General features: G+C 46.6%; 2 protein-coding genes across 2 annotated transcripts; one reads left to right on the top strand and one right to left on the bottom strand.

Moving 5' to 3' along the window:
* Positions 1-527: 527 nt before the first annotated feature.
* Positions 528-2,093, bottom strand: LOC142250266 (peptidoglycan-recognition protein SC2-like). Its single transcript, XM_075322400.1, has 3 exons — positions 1,819-2,093; positions 1,563-1,681; positions 528-756 (listed from the first exon to the last, which is right to left on the bottom strand). The coding sequence occupies exons 1-3, from the start codon at positions 1,956-1,958 to the stop codon at positions 578-580; spliced, it is 438 nt and encodes a 145-aa protein (XP_075178515.1). The 5' UTR covers positions 1,959-2,093; the 3' UTR covers positions 528-577.
* Positions 2,094-13,671: 11,578 nt separating this feature from the next.
* Positions 13,672-18,370, top strand: LOC142250265 (peptidoglycan-recognition protein SC2-like). The gene is made up of 5 exons (XM_075322399.1): positions 13,672-13,707; positions 17,392-17,450; positions 17,581-17,782; positions 17,852-17,970; positions 18,050-18,370. The coding sequence occupies exons 2-5, from the start codon at positions 17,405-17,407 to the stop codon at positions 18,226-18,228; spliced, it is 546 nt and encodes a 181-aa protein (XP_075178514.1). The 5' UTR covers positions 13,672-13,707; positions 17,392-17,404; the 3' UTR covers positions 18,229-18,370.
* The last annotated feature ends 4,605 nt before the right edge of the window (positions 18,371-22,975 follow it).

The raw sequence follows: 22,975 nt of genomic DNA, 5'->3' as shown, positions 1-22,975 counted from the left end.
AAAGCAGTAAACAACTGCAGACTTTGAAATTTTATGACTTTACACGCAGCGTGGAAACTGACGGCAGTATTCAACCGTTCAAGAGGCTTACAAGCCGCAGCAACTGTAACTTCGTTAAAGTTTTTTTTAATGTCGTCCAACACTCGAACAGTTCATGAACTGTGCAGGAATGATCCTGACATATTCTATTTATGGTTGTTTTACACCCATCCATTATATCATAACTATTCCAGAGCATCGAAAAGGAGAACATTTCTCCCTAACATCTACAATTGTGACTCCAGCGTAGAGAAATGCTAGATGTGATCGGTGATAACTCCACACTCTATACCTTGTGTATCTCCGGAGAGGCCTGAATATAGTCATACCCGGGGGCTCTGCTGCCTCTGGGACTCCACGGCTAGTGACGCTTTTTGGGGCTGCACTGCTATAAATGACACATGATAATGGGGGGTCCCAGGAGCTTTGTGTTTCCTCCGCCTGTTTGACATTTACACAGAAGACAGGGATATGTTGGACATGCTGCATTTATTTTGGTTACATACAGAAGACACCCTGACCCATTAACCCCTCACCCTCAAGTCTGGAAGCGGGGCCAGGCCCTGACAGTGTTGTAGAAGGTGTTTCCGGGGCAGTCGGTGGCAGTGACGTTGCGATGTCCCTTCAGGATGTAGGCGGACTTGATGTATCCTCTGGAGACGCCACAGCTGATGAGACTCTGGACTGCATTCAGGGCTGTGGAGTTCGGGTTACGGCCTGAAATGAAAAGATGAGCAACGTACATTGTAATTACATTCCAGACCGGCGCCATCAACGTGGACTAACAAGACCACACCAAGGCCGGGGAGACTCACAAAACCCAGGCCAGGGAGACTCACAACACCCATGAAAGGCCAGGGAGACTCACAAGACCCAACCCAGGCCAGGGAGACCCCCCCAAGACCCAGGCCAGGGAGACCCCCCAAGACCCAGGCCAGGGAGACCCCCCAAGACCCAGGCCAGGGAGACCCCCCAAGACCCAGGCCAGGGAGACTCACAATACCCAGGCCAGGGAGACTCCCAAGACCCAGGCCAGGGAGACCCCCCCAAGACCCAGGCCAGGGAGACTCACAATACCCAGGCCAGGGAGACCCCCCAAGACCCAGGCCAGGGAGACCCCCCAAGACCCAGGCCAGGGAGACCCCCCCAAGACCCATGCAAGGCCGGGGAGACTTACAAGACCTAACCCAGGCCAGGGAGACCCCCAAGACCCAGGCCAGGGAGACTCACAAGACCCAGGCCAGGGAGACTCAAGACCCAACCCAGGCAGGGGAGACTTACGACCACCAAACTATTGTGTTTTATCATCACTTTGCCTCAAATTTGTCAAATTGACAACATGCACCAACATTATTGATGACCTATATAAGGCCTGTGAGGTCAGGAGTAGATCTATCTGTTATATGCTGGATAAATCTCCCCAGGGGCTTCAGTCTCCATAGTCCAGATTATGACGTGATTGCAGGACGACTGCAAACCCTCATCATCTTATTGAGGCTGGTAAGAACCTGTCCCAGACTTACTTGTGTAGGAGCCAAAGACGCTGATTCCAATGGAGTTGGAGTTGTAATTTGGGGCATGAGCTCCGACAGATGTCCATCCACGGCCCTCGTAAGCCTGACCATCTTCACCCACAAGGAAACTGAGGAGCAAAACAAGATGAGTCAGAATGCTGGCTGATACCAGAGATTAGTAGAATTGTTTTTGTATCCGATGAAAGAGTTGATGAAATGTATCCCCATATAACACCGTGTGATCTACATTCCCCGTCTCTCTTACTTGTAGCCGATATCACACCAGCCGTTGCTGCTCATGTGAAAGGTCTGGATGTTCTTGGCTTGGGTGATGCAGGTGGACTGGGTGGTACATGCGGTGCCCTCAGTATGGTGCACGACCACGTATGTGACCGGAGTGGCCATGGCTGTCCTGCAGGTGGGAGCTTTGCCTCCCCATTGAGACTTGGTGAGGATGGTGGGGCAGCCTGGCACAAGAGATCAGTATCATTACTACCAGCTTTATATTAAACAATAACTGCATCCAAACCAGAAAGTGATATTTCCACATAAAACAAGAGGCTGCGTCATAAAAGCTCTTATATACTGCAAAGTCCATGCAGGAAACTTCTAAATAAAGGTCCCAATGGAAACAATCCCACTTTTACGATTCCCTGCAATATTTTTCCAATGTTTCACTATTGCCTTTAAAGTGAATGTCCGACTCTAACTTTTTTTTCTGTGAATTAAAGGAGCTCCCTGTATAGAGATAAATACGATCCTGTCTGCAGCCACCACTAGGGGGAGCTCCCTGTATAAAGAAAAATAAGGTTCTGCCTGCAGCCACCACCGGGTGGAGCTCCTTGTATACAGATATACACGATAAGATCCTGTCTGCAGTCACCACTAGAGGGAGCTCCCTGTATACAGAGATACATGATAAGATCCTGTCTGTAGCCACCACTAGGGGGAGCTCCCTGTATACAGAGATACATGATAACATCCTGTGAGCAGCCACCACTAGGGGGAGCTCCCTGTAGTTTTCAGCTCAACCAGCATGCAAGTGTTGAAGAGATTCACAGAAGGTGCAATTAAGCCGGGCGGTGCAGGGATCAATGGATACCAGGAATCCAGTGCATTCACAAAAAAAGGGCAGGTAATCCAGCAACACGTTCGTGATAAAATACAATAGCTATGAGTAAGGACTGTAGAGTCCGAAACGCGTAAGCGATCTCTACCCTAGGGCATGGACTCATATTTTATCATCATGTACTAAACCTTTTTAAACGTATGGAATTGGTTTTTATCACTGGACGGTTTGCTGGATTACCTGCCCTTTTTTTAGGGGGAGCTCCCTGTATACAGAGATACATGATAAGATCCTGTCTGCAGCCACCACTAGGGGGAGCTCCCTGTATACAGAGATACATGATAACATCCTGTCTGCAGTCACCACTAGGGGGAGCTCCCTGTATACAGAGATACATGATAAGATACTGTCTGCAGTCACCACTAGGGGGAGCTCCCTGTATACAGAGACACATGATAAGATCCTGTCTGCAGCCACCACTAGGGGAAGCTCCCTGTATACAGAGATACATGATAAGATTCTGTCTGCAGCCACCACTAGGGGGAGCTCCCTGTATACAGAGATACATGATAAGATCCTGTCTGCAGCCACCACTAGGGGGAGCTCCCTGTATACAGAGATACATGATAAGATCCTGTCTGTAGTCACCACTAGGGGGAGCTCCCTGTATACAGAGAAACATTATAAGATCCTGTCTGCAGTCACCACTAGGGGGAGCTCCCTGTATACAGAGATACATGGTAAGATCCTGTCTGCAGTCACCACTAGGGGGAGCTCCCTGTATACAGAGATACATGATAACATCCTGTCTGCAGTCACCACTAGGGGGAGCTCCCTGTATACAGAGATACATGATAAGATCCTGTCTGTAGTCACCACTAGGGGGAGCTCCCTGTATACAGAGATACATGATAAGATCCTGTCTGTAGTCACCACTAGGGGGAGCTCCCTGTATACTGAGATACATGATTAGATTCTGCCTGCAGTCACCACTAGGGGGAGCTCCCTGTATACTGAGATACATGATAAGATTCTGCCTGCAGTCACCACTAGGGGGAGCTCCCTGTATACTGAGATACATGATGATATTCTGCCTGCAGTCACCACTAGGGGGAGCTCCTTGTAAACAGTACAGCCTCTACACTTATGCCTATTAGGAGGTCATGTGAGCTCCACTTACCCTGAGTGACTGCGCAGAGGGCAGCGAGGAGAGCGACAAGACGCAACATGGCCGCTTACACCTGGAGGAGAGAAGTAGACGGTTCAGGGTGAGGGGGCTCCAGGCTGAGGCTGCAGCTGTCCACGGTGTCACTTACCTTTGGTTGGTAGTATGTGAGTCCCGTTTCGCATCCCTCCACTATTTATCCTGGAGGGGAGTGCCACAGGGGAGGAGCTTATGGCCATTATCTCTGATGCGGCCGCTGTTATCTAAATGGGTAACAACGTTAAGTTATTAGTCTCAATAAGTCCCACCATCGCAGTCACCCCACTATATGAGCACCCCATGTTTTCTGATGAGCGCTGCTGGCACATAACATACTGGGGTGTGCAGGGACGATGCAGGGCCTGACCACGGAGCATTCCTCTGCACTCCGCACCGCTCTGCACCCGGCTCTGGGGCCCTGAATGTCTGATAAGCAGCAGCAGAAATAGTCTCCTCTTTATTTTTGGTTTACTTGTTTACACCGAGGAGCGAGATCAGAAGATTTGACGTCATCATCAGTCAATGACCAACCACCCCTCAACGGGGGTTTATTATCCAGGTGTGGATGGTTCCCAGCCAAGATTTGTTAAAACTGCTAAAACAATGATTAGATAGATGGTGTCACATCCACATGATGCCAGAACAATAATTGTCCCATCACACCGGCCGCCCCCATTCGTCTTCCCATAGTGCATCCATTTGCCGGCTTTTCCCCAAGTAGGTGATGCTCACGCACCCGGTCGTCTACATGACGGAGACATGACTCTTCAGACCAGGCCACTTTCTTCTATCATTTGTTGGTCCATTTCTGATGCTCATGTGAACTTTATATACACTTTGAAAGGTGGACAGGGAGCAACATGGATTCTCTGATTACACAGTAACGTCGTGATGCATTGAGGTTTCGGACACCTTTGTATCATAGCTGTGATGCTCTGAACCCGGTGTGTCTGGAATTCCTCCTACATACAAGAGAAGATTGAGAATTTTGTGAACCCAGGACATTCTTCCCAAGAGGGAGGTGAGTCTTGGGCTTACACTTTGGTGGAGTCCTGAGGTCCTTCTCTCTGGTCTGGCGAGGAGCGGGGGAAGCCAGCAACCATCCATAAGTGCACCATCTGGCCCAGAAGTACGAAGACTTGGCTTCAGCTACCCAGGTGTCCCCTATGTAGACATATGAAGGCCTTCAAAAAAGAGGCTGGAAAGATCGCACTCTTGAGGCTGAAAGGCAGAAGAAAGGTCATGGAGGTAGATTTTGGGGTATGCTGGATCACTGGGATCATGGAAAACCTCTCTGATGTTGACAATGTAGGAAAGTCCTTGAAAAGTAGTGGTCCTCAAAAAAACAGGATGAGCTGTTAGGTCATGGGCCTGGCCTTTCACGATGAAGGTGAAACATGGCAACATGACACGAAAGAGGTCAGGAAGATAGAGGACAAGGCTGCTTTACTGGGTTTTCTATATGAAACTGTGGATGAAGATGTTAGGAGGTGGCCAAAGGAAAGTGTAAGTAGGATGTGAAAATAAGGAGAGATAGATCTTCTCCCACCCTTAGTCCTGGTAGATATAGGAGATGCGGGTCAACCTTTGATTGACCATTCTAACAGGTAACAATCCCTCCATAACGTCTCTATCTGTGATGAGGAAACTGGGGTGAGGTTCTGGATGTGGCAGTGAACGGATGGCACCAGGCCACAATGTCAAGGGAGTCAATTTCCTCAAGGGTTTGGCTAGCTCAGAATCTGGGGAGGATGCTGTCCCGCCAGGGTGGGATTTGAATGGGGAATGGATGCTTTTCTCCTCCTCAAGTGTTGTTCTTCGTCTGATGGTGACCGGAAGGAGAGTAGGAAACAGAAAGCTAATTCTTCGCTCTAGAGGCCGGCACGCAATCTGTTGAGGCTGGCATCCACCAACGTCTTCAGCATTACGTTAGGTAAGTTTGATTTTCTTGCAAAGTTGAGGACAGTTTATTTTTTTGGGAGACCAGGTTGTCAAAAGCATAGTTATACACTAGTTATATTGTATAAGGCAGAAAGTGAGTGGAGTGGACCCTCCTATTGGGCTCTTTTGGACTGTATGGCGGAGTGGCGGTCCTTTTTAGCACAACGGTAGAAAGCTGACGGGTTATTAAGTTAGAAACTTAGAAATCCTAATAAAAAGACAAAAGTTTTGGCACTTATGGTCTCTAATCTAAGTGGGACCGGAAGTGTCTCTTTATGAGGATCAAGCCCTACCTTTTTATGAGTCGGCAGGTCGTCTTTGGAGGGGACTTCAACACTATCGCGAGGCCCCGAGATAGAGGAGGTGCCAGAGGGAAAACAACTTCCAATTGAGTCCCCCTTAATAGTGTAGCTAGTGAGGCTCGCCTGGTGGATGTCCACATCCGGTACACCCCAGGCCACGAGGGGTTCACCTATCATAGAGGTAACTGTAGGTCCAGAATAGACAGGTTTTATGTAAAGGAGGAAGCCGTCTCTTCAGCGGTGCCTGTTGTTGAGGTGGAGTTCTCCGACCACTGTTTAATTTTGTTTTCTCTGGATGCTACAGAGACCCCCCAGATGGGAAGAGGCTTTTGGAGGATGAATTCGTCTCTCTTGGAAGAAGCTGAGATAAGACAGTTTTTGAAGACTTTCTTGAGAGCCTGGTACCCTTACTGGATCTTTGTAGTAGTAAGTCAGTGGTGGGAGATGTTCAAGGGAAGGTGGCGAGATTCCTCCGCCTCGAGCCTCAGGAGTCCGGACAGTACCGCCTGTACCAGGGTCTGAGGAGGACACTCGAGCGCCTTGTCTCAGCTGGAGGTGGCCGCGAGGAGATCTCCAGAGTGATATCTTTGCCTGTGAGATAACCTGTTGTAAAATCAGTTTTTTGTGTTGTGTTTTTTTAGGCCCTTATCATCATCTGTATAAAAGATAGAAATATTGCAATTTCCACACTCCCCCATGGGGCTTTTTTAAACGTTACCTTCCTGTTGTTTTAGGAAACAAAACACATGTACATTAGTCACAATAACCCTGACAATGATCCTAGGTTTTGTGTGAAGCATCTAATAAGCATGTGCAAAGGTTGACCTGAAGGAGCGCGGTCAGCTGTGACATCCCTGCTGTAATTGGTGGGTCCTTTGTTATCAGCTGTGTTTAGAGGCTTTACCTGTTATTGTAAAATCCTGTCTCTGATGATAAGGAGCTTACTGAAAACTGATCATGAGGACAGTAAATTAGAGTCTAAAAAAGCCCCAGTGGCCACAGAAAACCCTGCAAGATTCATTATTTTTTATACCCTCATATACAGCGGGTGAAATAAGTATTGAACACGTCACCAATTTTCTAAGTAAATATATTTCTAGAAGTGCTATTGACATGAATTTCTCACCAGATGTCGGTAACAACCCATCCAATCCGCACAGGCAAAGAAACACCATAGATGTCCATAAATTTACAGATGTGTAATAGTGAGAAAGGACAGAGAGAAAAAGTGTCGAACACATGAAGAAAGATAGATGCAAAAGGCCACAAAATGTCCTGACATCAGCTGAAATCTATCAGTAAAATCTATCAGTAATTAGAAAGCAAATCCTGCCACTTAATGAAAAATAAAATCAACTGATGGCCGATAAAAAGGTGTCTCATTACCAAGGTACCCAAAATTAAGGCACTCCAAAATAGATGCAAAAAATAATTACCAAGGTGCCACACAAGAAACATCTCATGATGGGTAAAACCAGTGAGCCGTCTCCAGACCATAGCAACCTTATTGTTACAAAACAGACTGATGGCATTGGTTACAGAATAGATACTACTCAGAACTATAACCTGGAAGATCTCGGTGCCAGTTAAACTGAAATAAATATAAGACTCTCTGGCTTGGAGAAGGACAACTGCACATGTTTTTTTGTCTAGTTAATAAAATTGTGGCTGGATTGGTTTATAAATCACTGAAGTCAATATGAAAAAAATAAGTTTTAAAGTGCATCAGATTTTGATTAGTTTGATTATGATCCAGTTTTTCTGTGTTATTGGATAGTGTGTGAGGGACAATCTGAAGTGTAGGAGGTCGGGGATAGGATCTATCCTCCGGAGCAGTGCGGTACTGTGCTGTATAGGTTTCCTTTATGTACTTTAGTACCTGGCTGGGGGGTTTGGCTGACATTTTATGTCACATTTCTATCTTCCTGTATCTGGCAGTGAACCAGGTTTCTTTAGGTTTGGCTTCCAATTGTTTGTTTGTTTTCCAGGTTGTGTTGGGAACTCCCCGTTCTTCACTATGTTGTAGATGACGCATTCATTGTGCTCTGATTACAATATTTTTATTATTACATATTAGAACATTTATATATTACATTAGTTCATTGTGCTCTGTGTAGTGTGACGTGGGAAACACAATGTCATGTGATGGGAGGGCGGTGTGACGCGGGAAACACAATGTCATGTGATGGGAGGGCGGTGTGACGCGGGAAACACAATGTCATGTGATGGGAGGGCGGTGTGACGCGGGAAACACAATGTCATGTACTGGGAGGGCGGTGTGACGCGGGAAACACAATGTCATGTGATGGGAGGGCGGTGTGACGCGGGAAACACAATGTCATGTGATGGGAGGGCGGTGTGACGCGGGAAACACAATGTCATGTGATGGGAGGGCGGTGTGACGCGGGAAACACAATGTCATGTGATGGGAGGGCGGTGTGACGCGGGAAACACAATGTCATGTGATGGGAGGGCGGTGTGACGTGGGACACACAATGTCATGTGATGGGAGGGCGGTGTGACGTGGGAAACACAATGTCATGTGATGGGAGGGCGGTGTGACGCGGGAAACACAATGTCATGTGATGGGAGGGCGGTGTGACGCGGGAAACACGTCATGTGATGGGAGGGCGGTGTGACGCGGGAAACACAATGTCATGTGATGGGAGGGCGGTGTGACGCGGGAAACACAATGTCATGTGATGGGAGGGCGGTGTGACGCGGGAAACACAATGTCATGTGATGGGAGGGCGGTGTGACGCGCTTGGCTAATGTAGAGATAAAAATATAGAATGGATCACTGTAGAGATAAAAATATAGTGTTAATACAAGAGCTTTATGTTATTAATAATAAAGCCAAATTGCTTAAAAGATCAAAGACCAAAGATCTATTACCAGCGATCACAAAGACTGGAATCTTTTTTCTCTATGCGCTTGGCTAATGGACATTTATGGATTTATGACGTAGGTAGGGCAAATGCAACTCAGACTGCTTCATTATAGTCAATGGCCCCGTCAGCGCAGACGCCCACATACCGTATGCGGGGCTTCAGAAGTATGCCCAGCGGAGCCACTCCGGCATCCTGTTACCAGATGAACTGTACATGTCTGCGGCTCCAGCAAACCCAGAAATGCAGTATATAAGGCCTCATCTAGGGCATCACATACTACTATAGGGACGGGGAATTGGGGAGACGCAGGACACTGAAAGTCTGAAAATAAGTGCGGTGCTGCGTTATCACAGCATGGGCGATACGAGAGCTGCAGAACAACCCCCATCATTACACAGAAACTCCAGCCTTGTATATACAGTATATACACCCCTCATCCTTCAGCACAAGGTCAGCCTGATAAACAGCAGCACCAGGGAGGGTATAAATACGGAGAGCAGCGAGAAGACACCAGGTGCTCCCGAAACAGGTGAGGACTACACATCGCACCCACAGCAGGAGCGCGGTACCAGCTCCACAGCCGAGCGCACCCGATCTATAAACACTCGCCTACTACCCTACACTACACCCGATCTATACACACTCGGCTATTACCCTACACTACACCCGATCTATACACACTCGCCTACTACCCTACACTACACCCGATCTATACACACTCGCCTATTACCCTACACTACACCCGATCTATACACACCCAGCATATAACCTATATACACCCAACATATACCCTACACTACACCCGAACTATACACACTTACTATATACCCTACACTACACCCGATCTATACACACTCGCCTATTACCCTACACTACACCCGATCTATACACACCCAGCATATAACCTATATACACCCAACATATACCCTACACTACACCCGAACTATACACACTTACTATATACCCTACACTACACCCGATCTATACACACTTACTATATACCCTACACTACACCCGATCTATACACACTCGCCTATTACCCTACACTACACCCGATCTATACACACTCGCCTATTACCCTACACTACACCCGATCTATACACACTTACTATATACCCTACACTACACCCGATCTATACACACTCGGCTATTACCCTACACTACACCCGATCTATACACACTTACTATATACCCTACACTACACCCGATCTATACACACTTACTATATACCCTACACTACACCCGATCTATACACACTCGCCTCTTACCCTACACTACACCCGATCTATACACACTCGCCTATTACCCTACACTACACCCGATCTATACACACTCGCCTACTACCCTACACTACACCCGATCTATACACACTTACTATATACCCTACACTACACCCGATCTATACACACTCGCCTATTACCCTACACTACACCCGATCTATACACACTCGCCTATTACCCTACACTACACCCGATCTATACACACTCGCCTATTACCCTACACTACACCCGATCTATACACACTTACTATATACCCTACACTACACACGATCTATACACACTTACTATATACCCTACACTACACCCGATCTATACACACTCGCCTCTTACCCTACACTACACCCGATCTATACACACTCGCCTATTACCCTACACTACACCTGATCTATACACACTCGCCTATTACCCTACACTACACCCGATCTATACACACTCGCCTATTACCCTACACTACACCCGATCTATACACACTCGCCTATTACCCTACACTACACCCGATCTATACACACTCGCCTATTACCCTACACTACACCCGATCTATACACACTCGCCTATTACCCTACACTACACCCGATCTATACACACTCGCCTCTTACCCTACACTACACCCGATCTATACACACTTACTATATACCCTACACTACACCCGATCTATACACACTCGCCTATTACCCTACACTACACCCGATCTATACACACTCGCCTATTACCCTACACTACACCCGATCTATACACACTGGCCTCTTACCCTACACTACACCCGATCTATACACACTTACTATATACCCTACACTACACCCGATCTATACACACTTACTATATACCCTACACTACACACGATCTATACACACTTACTATATACCCTACACTACACCCGATCTATACACACTCGCCTCTTACCCTACACTACACCCGATCTATACACACTCGCCTATTACCCTACACTACACCTGATCTATACACACTCGCCTATTACCCTACACTACACCCGATCTATACACACTCGCCTATTACCCTACACTACACCCGATCTATACACACTCGCCTATTACCCTACACTACACCCGATCTATACACACTCGCCTATTACCCTACACTACACCCGATCTATACACACACTCGCCTATTACCCTACACTACACCCGATCTATACACACTCGCCTATTACCCTACACTACACCCGATCTATACACACTCGCCTATTACCCTACACCCGATCTATACACACACTCGCCTATTACCCTACACTACACCCGATCTATACACACTCGCCTATTACCCTACACTACACCCGATCTATACACACACTCGCCTATTACCCTACACTACACCCGATCTATACACACTCGCCTATTACCCTACACTACACCCGATCTATACACACTCGCCTATTACCCTACACTACACCCGATCTATACACACTTACTATATACCCTACACTACACCCGATCTATACACACTCGCCTATTACCCTACACTACACCTGATCTATACACCCAACATATACCCAATACTACACTTGATCTATACACACCCAACATATAACCTATATACACCCAACATATACCCTACACTAAACCCGATCTATACACACCCAGCATATAACCTATATACACCCAACATATACCCTGCACTACACCTGAAGTATACACACTCGCCTATTACCCTACACTACACCCGATCTATACACACTTACTATATACCCTACACTATACCCGATCTATTCACACCCAGCATATAACCTATATACACCCAACATATACCCTGCACTACACCCGATCTATTCACACCCAGCATATAACCTATATACACCCAACATATACCCTGCACCACACCCGAACTATACACCCGCTATATACCACCCTGCACTACACCGGAACTATACACACCCACCATATACCCTACAATACACCCACCATATACCCTGCTCTACACTTGACCTGTACACAAACCTGCCATATACCCTAAACGACACTTATACTATACACACATCCTGCGTCTTCTCTAGGTGGGGGGCAGGTGGGGCTTTTGCTGTCAGGCCGCCTGATGCATTGGTATGAGGTGTCTCCCCGGGGGCTGCATTATACTGTCCCCCGTTATGAGTCGGCCGTTCTCTGAGCTGGATGTGAAGCTGACAGCGATATCAGAGGAGGTGCAGGACGCCAGCTCCCATTGATCAATTGTACTCGCGTCTTTCACACACAAGGACAGTTGAAGTCCTGATCGCTGACACTTCCGGGTCAGGACGACGTCAGGAGCGTGATCACGTCATGCTGCTGATGTCAATCCTCAGCACCGCAGAAACTTAAGAGGTTAGATGTGGTAAGTGCTGCTGGGGAGCTGAAGACACCATGTTTTATTGTAATTAGGGGGAAGGAGGAACACATTTGGGTACACAGTATGGGGAGAGGCAGGGGGAATATACACAGACACATTATGGGGAGCGAGGGGGGGAGAAATTGAAGGACGCAGTATGGGGAGGAAGGAGGGAAATGTGAGGACAGTATGCGGCACAAGGGGGGGATGAGTGCGGAGGTAGTAAGGAGACAGTATGGGATGAGAAAATTGTGAGGGGGCACAGAATGGACCCCGAGTAGTGTAAGGGGAGAAGGGTGGAATAGGCAGACAGTGCGAGGCCATAGCATGGAGGGGACAGTTTGCTGTAGTGGGGAAAGTGTGATAAGTAGGCACAGTATAGACTCAGCAGTATAGGGGGACACAGCATAGAGGACAGAGCACAGTATGGAAGGGAGAGGGCAGTGTGGAGGGCATGTACATAGGATACACAGTGTGTGCGTCATATTGTGAGCAGGGAACACAATGAGGGACAATTATTTATTCAGGGGCACAGAGTAGGGCAGATATTTTTTACTCCGGAGCATTATAATAACACTGCTATCTTTAAAGGGAATCTGTCAGCAGGTTTTTGCTACCTCATCTGAGGACAGCATAATGTAGGCAAAGGTACCCTGAATCCAGCTATGTATCACTTAGATTACTGGGAGAAGCTGTTTTGCCCCAATCAGAATTTTTAGATTTAGCAATGCAGCAGAGCTGAGAGAGTTGTCTCTGCCCACACCAGGCTCTGTATAGAGATTGTACTCTCACAGTAGTTGTGATTCAGAGGAGGGGGTCTGCCGGATTGCCATGCACCTGACAGTGTAGTCCGAGCAACGATAAGGGTCCTGGTGCTTATACAAACATAGCAAATAGACAACAGATCGGACCTTGACAAGACAGGCATCCCTGAAATCTGCGTTTTAACCCTTGCAGCATGCTGGCTTCAGATTACATAGCAAAAACCTGCTGATTCCTTTTAAGGGCATTGTGTCGGGAAGTGCTGCAGAAGACCGGGGAAGATGGAAGTCAGCAGAAATGAGCTGTGGATGTGAAATATCATCATGGCATCTTGGCAAGATGAAGAAAAGAAAGAACGACTCCAATCAGAAACAACATCATCTATAAAGGTACCTGGATGTAAATGTTTATTTGCAATGCTGACTAATTCTCATCAGTATTGTGGTTACTGTATGGTCCGCAGTCTGATAATGACGGATAACAACTCCCAGCATCTCCTTACCATTGTTAAGGACATAGTGTAAGATGTAGGTTCATGCAATATAAATGTGATGTACCCTGTACTGATGGTGATTCTGTTCATGTATTTATGTACTGCTGGTGGTTCTGGTGATGTGTTTATGTACTGATGGGGGTTTTGATTCTGTGTTTTTGTACTGATGGGAGTTATATGGATGTATTTCTGTGCTGCATGCTCCTAATAATAAATTTATGTACTGTTGGTGGTTCTAGTGATATATTTCGATATTGCTCTTGGTTATGGTGATGTATTCTTGTGCTTTTATTGGTTCTGATCCTGTACATATGTAAGAATTCATAACTTATAAGATTACATGATACATGGCTATGTTAATTGTTGTGCTGTCTGAAATGTTAAGGGTTAGGCTGTGTGCGCACGTTGCTTTTTTTCATGCGTTTACGCAGCGTTTTAAACTGCAGCGTAAATGCATGCGTTCTGCTTCCCCAGCAAAGTCTATGAGAAGTCAGCAAATTCCATGCGCACATGCCAAATATTTGACAAAATTGATGTGTTCTAAAAAGCAACATGTCACTTTTCTTTTGTGTGTTTTGCATGCTTTTCCCACTCGGCCTGTGGGAGAGAAAGCATCCAGAACGCATTCAATCAGCATTCAAAATGCATCGTTTTGGATGCTTTTTGAAACGCACATGCAGTGACAAAACGCTGCAGTTTATTTGTCAAGCCAGAACGCAACGTGCACACATACCCTTACTATGTTTTAATTTCTGAGTTCTCACAGTGCGCACACTGCTTGCTGTCAGGATTCTTTGGTGACGGCGGTATGAATGGGAGATAACCAAACCGTGAGTATGCAATTTACATGTGGTCATGTGCCGACTAGATGTGCTGATCGGTTAATTAAAATGAATTGTCTGAGAACAGACATGTCTAGTCGGCATGAGGGCAGAAGTACACAATTTGCATTGTTGTGCTCACATTACCGTCCACTTTTACCAAAGACATGGGAGAATCCTGATAGTCTGAAATGTGCGCGCTGTGAGAATTCAGAAGCTTGCAGTCACCTAAAGTCATTGCCGACTTTCATCGCAAACCTGGACAACCCCTTTAATTATGAGATTAAAGCGGGATTTACACGCTATGATATTTCTAGCAACTGCTAGCGATATCGTACGCAAAAGCACCCGCACCCGCCGTGCATGCGATATCGTGTGATCGCTGCCGCAGCGAACATTATCGCTACGGCAGCGTCACACGCTCTTACCTGGTCGGCGTCGTCGCTTTGACTGCTGAACAATCCCTCCCTCAAAGGGGAGGGACTTTCGGCATCACAGCGACGTCACTAAGCGGCCGGCCAATCAAAGCGGAGGGGCGGAGATGAGTGGGAAATAACATCCCGCCCACCTCCTTCCTTCCGCATTGCGGCCGGCGGCAGGTAAGGAGACGTTCCTCGCTCCTGCAGTGTCACACACAGCGATGTGTGCTGCCGCAGGAACGACGAACAACATCGATAATCAATTATTACCGATTTTTGGTTTTGGAACGACCTCTCCATGGTGAACGATTTTCACAATTTTTGAGGTTGCTTAAGGTTGCTGGTCAGTGTCACACGCTGCGATATCATTAATGACGCCGGATGTGCGTCACTAACAACGTGACCCCGACGATAAAACATTAACGATATCGTAGTGTGTAAAGCCCCCTTAAGCTTGGTAGCCCAATCCTAACAGCGTGTAATATACTCACTGTCAGGATTCAGCTCTGCTTGCTAATTCCAGCAGTCATCACATGGCCGCTCCACTCATATGTGATTTTCATACTTCCGGTCATGCGACATCTGACTTTTCTTCCTGTTTCTCTCAGTTTTTCACTGAACATTGAAAGAATTATGAAGAGCAGCTCGTCACCACGTGACTCATTAAGTGCGCAAATCCACATGTATGACTGGTCACATGATGACTACTCAAACTGCTTGTGGGGAGGGGCGCCAAACTATATTCGTGACCTGGGTGCTGGAAAACTTAGATACACCTCTGCACACACTCGTCATATACCCCCCACTACACCTGATCTATACACAGCCGTTATATACCCTGCACTACACCTGATCTATATACACAGACGCCATATACCCTGCACTACACCCGATCTATACACACAGCCGCCAATTACCCTGCACTACACCCGATCTATATACACAGGCGCCATATACCCTGCACTACACCCGATCTATATACACAGCCGCCATTTACCCTGCACTACACCCGATCTATACACACAGCCGTTATATACCCTGCACTACACCCGATCTATATACACAGCCGTTATATACCCTGCACTACACCCGATCTATATACACAGCCGTTATATACCCTGCACTACACCCGATCTATATACACAGCCGTTATATACCCTGCACTACACCCGATCTATATACACAGCCGTTATATACCCTGCACTACACCCGATCTATATACACAGCCGCCAATTACCCTGCACTACACCCGATCTATATACACAGCCATTATATACCCTGCAAAAACACCCGATCTATATACACAGCCGTTATATACCCTGCACTACACCCGATCTATATACACAGCCGTTATATACCCTGCACTACACCCGATCTATATACACAGCCGTTATATACCCTGCACTACACCCGATCTATATACACAGCCGCCAATTACCCTGCACTACACCTGATCTATACACACAGCCGCCAATTACCCTGCACTACACCCGATCTATATACACAGCCATTATATACCCTGCAAAAACACCCGATCTATATACACAGCCGTTATATACCCTGCACTACACCCGATCTATATACACAGCCGTTATATACCCTGCACTACACCCGATCTATATACACAGCCGTTATATACCCTGCACTACACCCGATCTATATACACAGCCGTTATATACCCTGCACTACACCCGATCTATATACACAGCCGTTATATACCCTGCACTACACCCGATCTATATACACAGCCATTATATACCCTGCACTACACCCGATCTATATACACAGCCGTTATATACCCTGCACAACACCCGATCTATATACACAGCCATTATATACCCTGCACTACACCCGATCTATATACACAGCCATTATATACCCTGCACTACACCCGATCTATATACACAGCCATTATATACCCTGCACTACACCCGATCTATATACACAGCCGTTATATACCCTGCACTACACCCGATCTATATACACAGCCGTTATATACCCTGCACTACACCCGATCTATATACACAGCCGTTATATACCCTGCACTACACCCGATCTATATACACAGCTGTTATATACCCTGAACTACACCTGATCTATACACAGCCATTATATACCCTGCACTACACCTGATGTATAGACACAGCCATCATATACCCTGCACCACACCTGATGTATACACACCTGCCATATACTCTGCACTACACCTGATGTATACACACCTGCCATATACTCTGCACTATACACACCCTATACATTGTGCCTCACTGTCCTGCAAGCTCCTCTCTATCAGAACGTCCCATTGATCGTATTTCACGCCTCTTTTCTCTTCCCCCCCAGGAACCTGTCAATCATGCTGCGTTTCTTCGCTTTCCTGGCCTTGTGCGCTCTTGCACAATGTAAGTATAGGCGTCCTGTGAATACTCGCCAGTGTTCATATATGTTAGTGAGCGCAATGATGGGCTCCTGCATGTCGGGGTCTGGGGGATGAATACTGCCGCATTCGAGGCTTCTGTCTTCACCCCACAGGCTGTCCCACCATCCTCACTAAATCCCAGTGGGGAGGAAAGGCTCCAACCTGCAGGACAGCAATGGCCACACCAGTCACCTATGTAGTGATCCACCACACCGCCGGCGCTGCCTGCTCCACCCAGTCCGCCTGCATCACTCAGGCCAAGAACATCCAGAACATGCACATCAGCACCAACGGCTGGTGCGATATCGGATACAGGTCAGTGTCACACGGTGCAGGGAATTCAGCCGCATCTCGCTGGTTCTTACCGGGCCTTTGGCTTTGCAGCTTCCTGGTTGGAGGAGACGGCTCCATCTTCGAGGGCCGTGGATGGACGTCTGTCGGTGCTCATGCTCCAAACTACAACTCCAACTCCATTGGCATCAGCTTAGTTGGAACCTTCACCAGTAAGTGAGGGGGATCCCGGGGGGGCTTCATGGTTATAACGGTGCCGACGTTATAATAACCTATGCTTTGTTTTTCCAGGTGGCAACCCCACAACCGCCGCACAGAACGCTGCCAAGAACCTCATCAGCTGCGGCGTCACCAAGGGATACATCAAGTCCGCCTACATCCTGAAGGGACATCGCAACGTCACCGCCACCGAGTGCCCCGGAAACACCTTCTACAACACTGTAAAGACCTGGCCCCGTTTCCAGGCCTAAAGACAATTCCTGGATTCTGGCCCGGTGTGAGGATGTACAGATATGTGCTGGAGATCTGCGATGTATGGACCAGTAACCACTGTGATGTAGAGCAATGTCTGCAATGGATGGAGATGGATACTCTACAGCAGCAAATAAAGCACCTGTGTAATAAAACCATCGTCTCCGAGCCGCCGAGAGAGTGAATGTACGAGCGCGAGATGAAGCGGTGCGAGCACGAGATGAAGGGGCGCGAGCGTGAGATGAAGGGGCGCGAGCGTGAGATGAAGGGGCGCGAGCGTGAGATGAAGGGGCGCGAGCGTGAGATGAAGGGGCGCAAGCGCGAGATGAAGGGGCGCAAGCGCGAGATGAAGGGGCGCAAGCGCGAGATGAAGGGGCGCAAGCGCAAGATGAAGGGGCGCAAGCGCAAGATGAAGGGGCGCAAGCGCAAGATGAAGGGGTACGAGCATGAGATGAAGGGGCGCGAGCGTGAGATGAAGGGGCGCAAGCGCGAGATGAAGGGATACGAGCGTGAGATGAAGGGGTACGAGCGTGAGATGAAGGGATACGAGCGTGAGATGAAGGGATACGAGCGTGAGATGAAGGGGTACGAGCGTGAGATGAAGGGGTACGAGCGTGAGATGAAGGGGTACGAGCGTGAGATGAAGGGGTACGAGCGTGAGATGAAGGGGTACGAGCGTGAGATGAAGGGATACGAGCGTGAGATGAAGGGATACGAGCGCGAGATGAAGGGGTACGAGCATGAGATGAAGGGGCACGAGCATGAGATGAAGGGGCACGAGCATGAGATGAGCATGAGATGAAGGGGTACGAGCATGAGATGAGCATGAGATGAAGGGGTACGAGCGCGAGATGAGCATGAGATGAAGGGGCACGAGCATGAGATGAGCATGAGATGAAGGGGTACGAGAGCGAGATGAGCATGAGATGAAGGGGCACGAGCATGAGATGAGCATGAGATGAAGGGGTACAAGCATGAGATGAAGAGGCACGAGCATGAGATGAAGGGGCGACAGCAGCTTATAGTGGTGTGCGCTGTCCGTGAAAGTGTATGGCTTTAGCCATCAACATTGACGGACGCTACAGGCAGTGTCTGATAACAGGGAACAATAGCCTCCATTCAGATACAGTGCTTAGATGACCCACACACAAAAGGGAAGAACAGTATGAACACCTCCAGAAGACTACATAGCATATAGACTATATGGAGGCCGATGGTCGGTGGTGTAGTAGCCGCCCTACACGGGCTGACCGCACGTCATTGCACACAGGAGGATCAGTGGCAGAATGGTGTATGCGCACAAACCATCATTGTTCTCGGCAGCACGTGCGATTTACACAGGACAATGTACCGCCGAGAACAATGAATTTTAAACCAGATTACAAATCATTTCAGCCGATCATCGAGACACTGATTGAGTCACGGTCACATTGTCTAGACTGGTTATCGGGAAACAAGCGGTCGAAACGACTGTTCCTGGTCATCGGCTGTAATGTGCAGTGAATGTCGCCCGCTGTGTTACTCCTCTAGGAAGCATGACCATGAGGGTCCGGTGAGGAGGGAGGGAGGGGGGGGTACAGGCATTTTTGCTCAATACTAGGGAATATTAGAATTATACATATCTGCTCCGCCATGATCCAAAAATCCTTGAAGCTCTGGATGAGCAGTTCTGGTGCAGGTTGTACAGGTCTGTTCAGTGATAATGGAGGAGATAAAACCAACAAAGTGCCAGATATTGGTACACCTGCTCTATATACATCTATACTGTCCCAATATCTGTACAACTCTATATAAGAATATATCTATACTGCCCCGATATCTGTACAACTCTATATACAAGTATACCTATACTGCCCCGATACCTGTACATCTCCCCTATGTATATCTATACTGCCCCAACATATGCCAATATCTGTACATGTCCTCTATATATATCTATACTGCACGGATATCTGTACATCTTTATATTTATCTACACTGCCCCAATATTTGTACATCTCCGATTATATATATATATATATATATATATATATATATATATATTACACACACACACATCTATACTGCCCTTATATTTGTACATCCTCCGCTATATACATCTATACTACCACGATATCTGAACGTTCCTCTGTATACAGTTAGGTCCAGAAATCTTTGGACAGTGACACAATTTTGGCGAGTTGGGCTCTGCATGCCACCACATTGGATTTGAAATGAAACCTCTACAACAGAATTCAAGTGCAGATTGTAACGTTTAATTTGAAGGTTTGAACAGAAATATCTGATAGAAATTGTAGGAATTGTCACATTTCTTTACAAACACTCCACATTTTAGGAGGTCAAAAGTAATTGGACAAATAAACCAAACCCAAACAAAATATTTTTATTTTCAATATTTTGTTGCGAATCCTTTGGAGGCAATCACTGCCTTAAGGCTGGAACCCATGGACATCACCAAACGCTGGGTTTCCTCCTTCTTAATGCTTTGCCAGGCCTTTACAGCCGCAGCCTTCAGGTCTTGCTTGTTTGTGGGTCTTTCCGTCTTAAGTCTGGATTTGAGCAAGTGAAATGCATGCTCAATTGGGTTAAGATCTGGTGATTGACTTGGCCATTGCAGAATGTTCCACTTTTTTGCACTCATGAACTCCTGGGTAGCTTTGGCTGTATGCTTGGGGTCATTGTCCATCTGTACTATGAAGCGCCGTCCGATCAACTTTGCGGCATTTGGCTGAATCTGGGCTGAAAGTATATCCCGGTACACTTCAGAATTCATCCGGCTACTCTTGTCTGCTGTTATGTCATCAATAAACACAAGTGACCCAGTGCCATTGAAAGCCATGCATGCCCATGCCATCACGTTGCCTCCACCATGTTTTACAGAGGATGTGGTGTGCCTTGGATCATGTGCCGTTCCCTTTCTTCTCCAAACTTTTTTCTTCCCATCATTCTGGTACAGGTTGATCTTTGTCTCATCTGTCCATAGAATACTTTTCCAGAACTGAGCTGGCTTCATGAGGTGTTTTTCAGCAAATTTAACTCTGGCCTGTCTATTTTTGGAATTGATGAATGGTTTGCATCTAGATGTGAACCCTTTGTATTTACTTTCATGGAGTCTTCTCTTTACTGGTGACTTAGAGACAGATACACCTACTTCACTGAGAGTGTTCTGGACTTCAGTTGATGTTGTGAACGGGTTCTTCTTCACCAAAGAAAGTATGCGGCGATCATCCACCACTGTTGTCATTCGTGGACGCCCAGGCCTTTTTGAGTTCCCAAGCTCAACAGTCAATTCCTTTTTTCTCAGAATGTACCCGACTGTTGATTTTGCTACTCCAAGCATGTCTGCTATCTCTCTGATGGATTTTTTCTTTTTTTTCAGCCTCAGGATGTTCTGCTTCACCTCAATTGAGAGTTCCTTAGACCGCATGTTGTCTGGTCACAGCAACAGCTTCCAAATGCAAAACCACACACCTGTAATCAACCCCACACCTTTTAACTACTTCATTGATTACAGGTTAACGAGGGAGACGCCTTCAGAGTTAATTGCAGCCCTTAGAGTCCCTTGTCCAATTACTTTTGGTCCCTTGAAAAGAGGAGGCTATGCATTACAGAGCTATGATTCCTAAACCCTTTCTCCGATTTGGATGTGAAAACTCTCATATTGCAGCTGGGAGTGTGCACTTTCAGCCCATATTATATATATATAATTGTATTTCTGAACATGTTTTTCTAAACAGCTAAAATAACAAAACTTGTGTCACTGTCCAAATATTTCTGGACCTAACTGTACATCTATACTGCCTTGATATCTGTACATCTCCTTTATCTATATCTATACTACCCCAATATCTGTACATCCTCCCCTATACACATCTATACTGCCCTGATATATGTACATCTCTATATACATCTATACTGCTCCCATATCTGCACATCATCCCCTATATACATCTATACTGCCCTGATATCTGTACATCTCCTCTATATAGATCTGTAATGCCCTGATATCTGTACATCTCTATACACATATATACTGCCCCACTATCTGTACATATATATATATATATATATATATATATATACTGCCCTGATATATGTACATCTCAATATACATCTATATTGCCCCATATCTGTACATCCTCCCCTATATAAACTATACTGACCCTATATCTGTGCATCCTACCCTATAAACAACTATACTGCCTGATATATAAATGAATAAATATTATATTATCTGTACATGTCCTCTATATACATCTATACATCTCTATATATACCTATACTGTCCTGATACCTGTACATCTCCCCTATATATATCTATACTGCCACGATATCTGTACATCTCCTCCATTCACAGCTATATTGCGCCGATATCTATACATTCTCGCCTATATACATCTATACTTCCCTGATATCTGTACATCCTCCCCTATATACATATAAACTGCTCCAATATACAGTATGTACATCCTGTCCTATATATATACATATATCCATACTGCCAAATATCGGTACATCCTCCTCTATATACATATATACTGCTGCTCCAATATATGATATATATACTGCTCCGATATCTGTAGGTCTCCTATATTTCCCGTTTTTCTTCGTTATCTCCGGGCACCAGAGACGTCATTTTTCTCTCTATATGACACACTGTTGGCGGGAAATGTGTTTAGTTTCTCATAGTTATCGTGAGCGTCACCATGGCAACGGTGAGCGGAAGTTGTTCCTCTGACCCCTGCG

The sequence above is a fragment of the Anomaloglossus baeobatrachus genome, chromosome 9 (assembly GCF_048569485.1).
Source record: "Anomaloglossus baeobatrachus isolate aAnoBae1 chromosome 9, aAnoBae1.hap1, whole genome shotgun sequence".
Classification (NCBI taxonomy): Eukaryota; Metazoa; Chordata; class Amphibia; order Anura; family Aromobatidae; genus Anomaloglossus; species Anomaloglossus baeobatrachus.
This window is presented reverse-complemented; position numbering and strand designations above follow the sequence as displayed.

Coding starts and splice junctions, on each gene's coding strand:
- LOC142250266 (XM_075322400.1), bottom strand. CDS start 1,958: ATGGCCACTCCGGTCACATACGTGGTCGTGCACCATACTGAGGGCACC. Junction 1,682..1,818: donor TGGTGTGATATCGGCTACAA/GTAAGAGAGACG, acceptor TTTGCTCCTCAG/TTTCCTTGTGGGTGAAGATG. Junction 757..1,562: donor CGTCTTTGGCTCCTACACAA/GTAAGTCTGGGA, acceptor TTTTCATTTCAG/GCCGTAACCCGAACTCCACA.
- LOC142250265 (XM_075322399.1), top strand. CDS start 17,405: ATGCTGCGTTTCTTCGCTTTCCTGGCCTTGTGCGCTCTTGCACAAT. Junction 17,451..17,580: donor CTTGTGCGCTCTTGCACAAT/GTAAGTATAGGC, acceptor TTCACCCCACAG/GCTGTCCCACCATCCTCACT. Junction 17,783..17,851: donor TGGTGCGATATCGGATACAG/GTCAGTGTCACA, acceptor TTGGCTTTGCAG/CTTCCTGGTTGGAGGAGACG.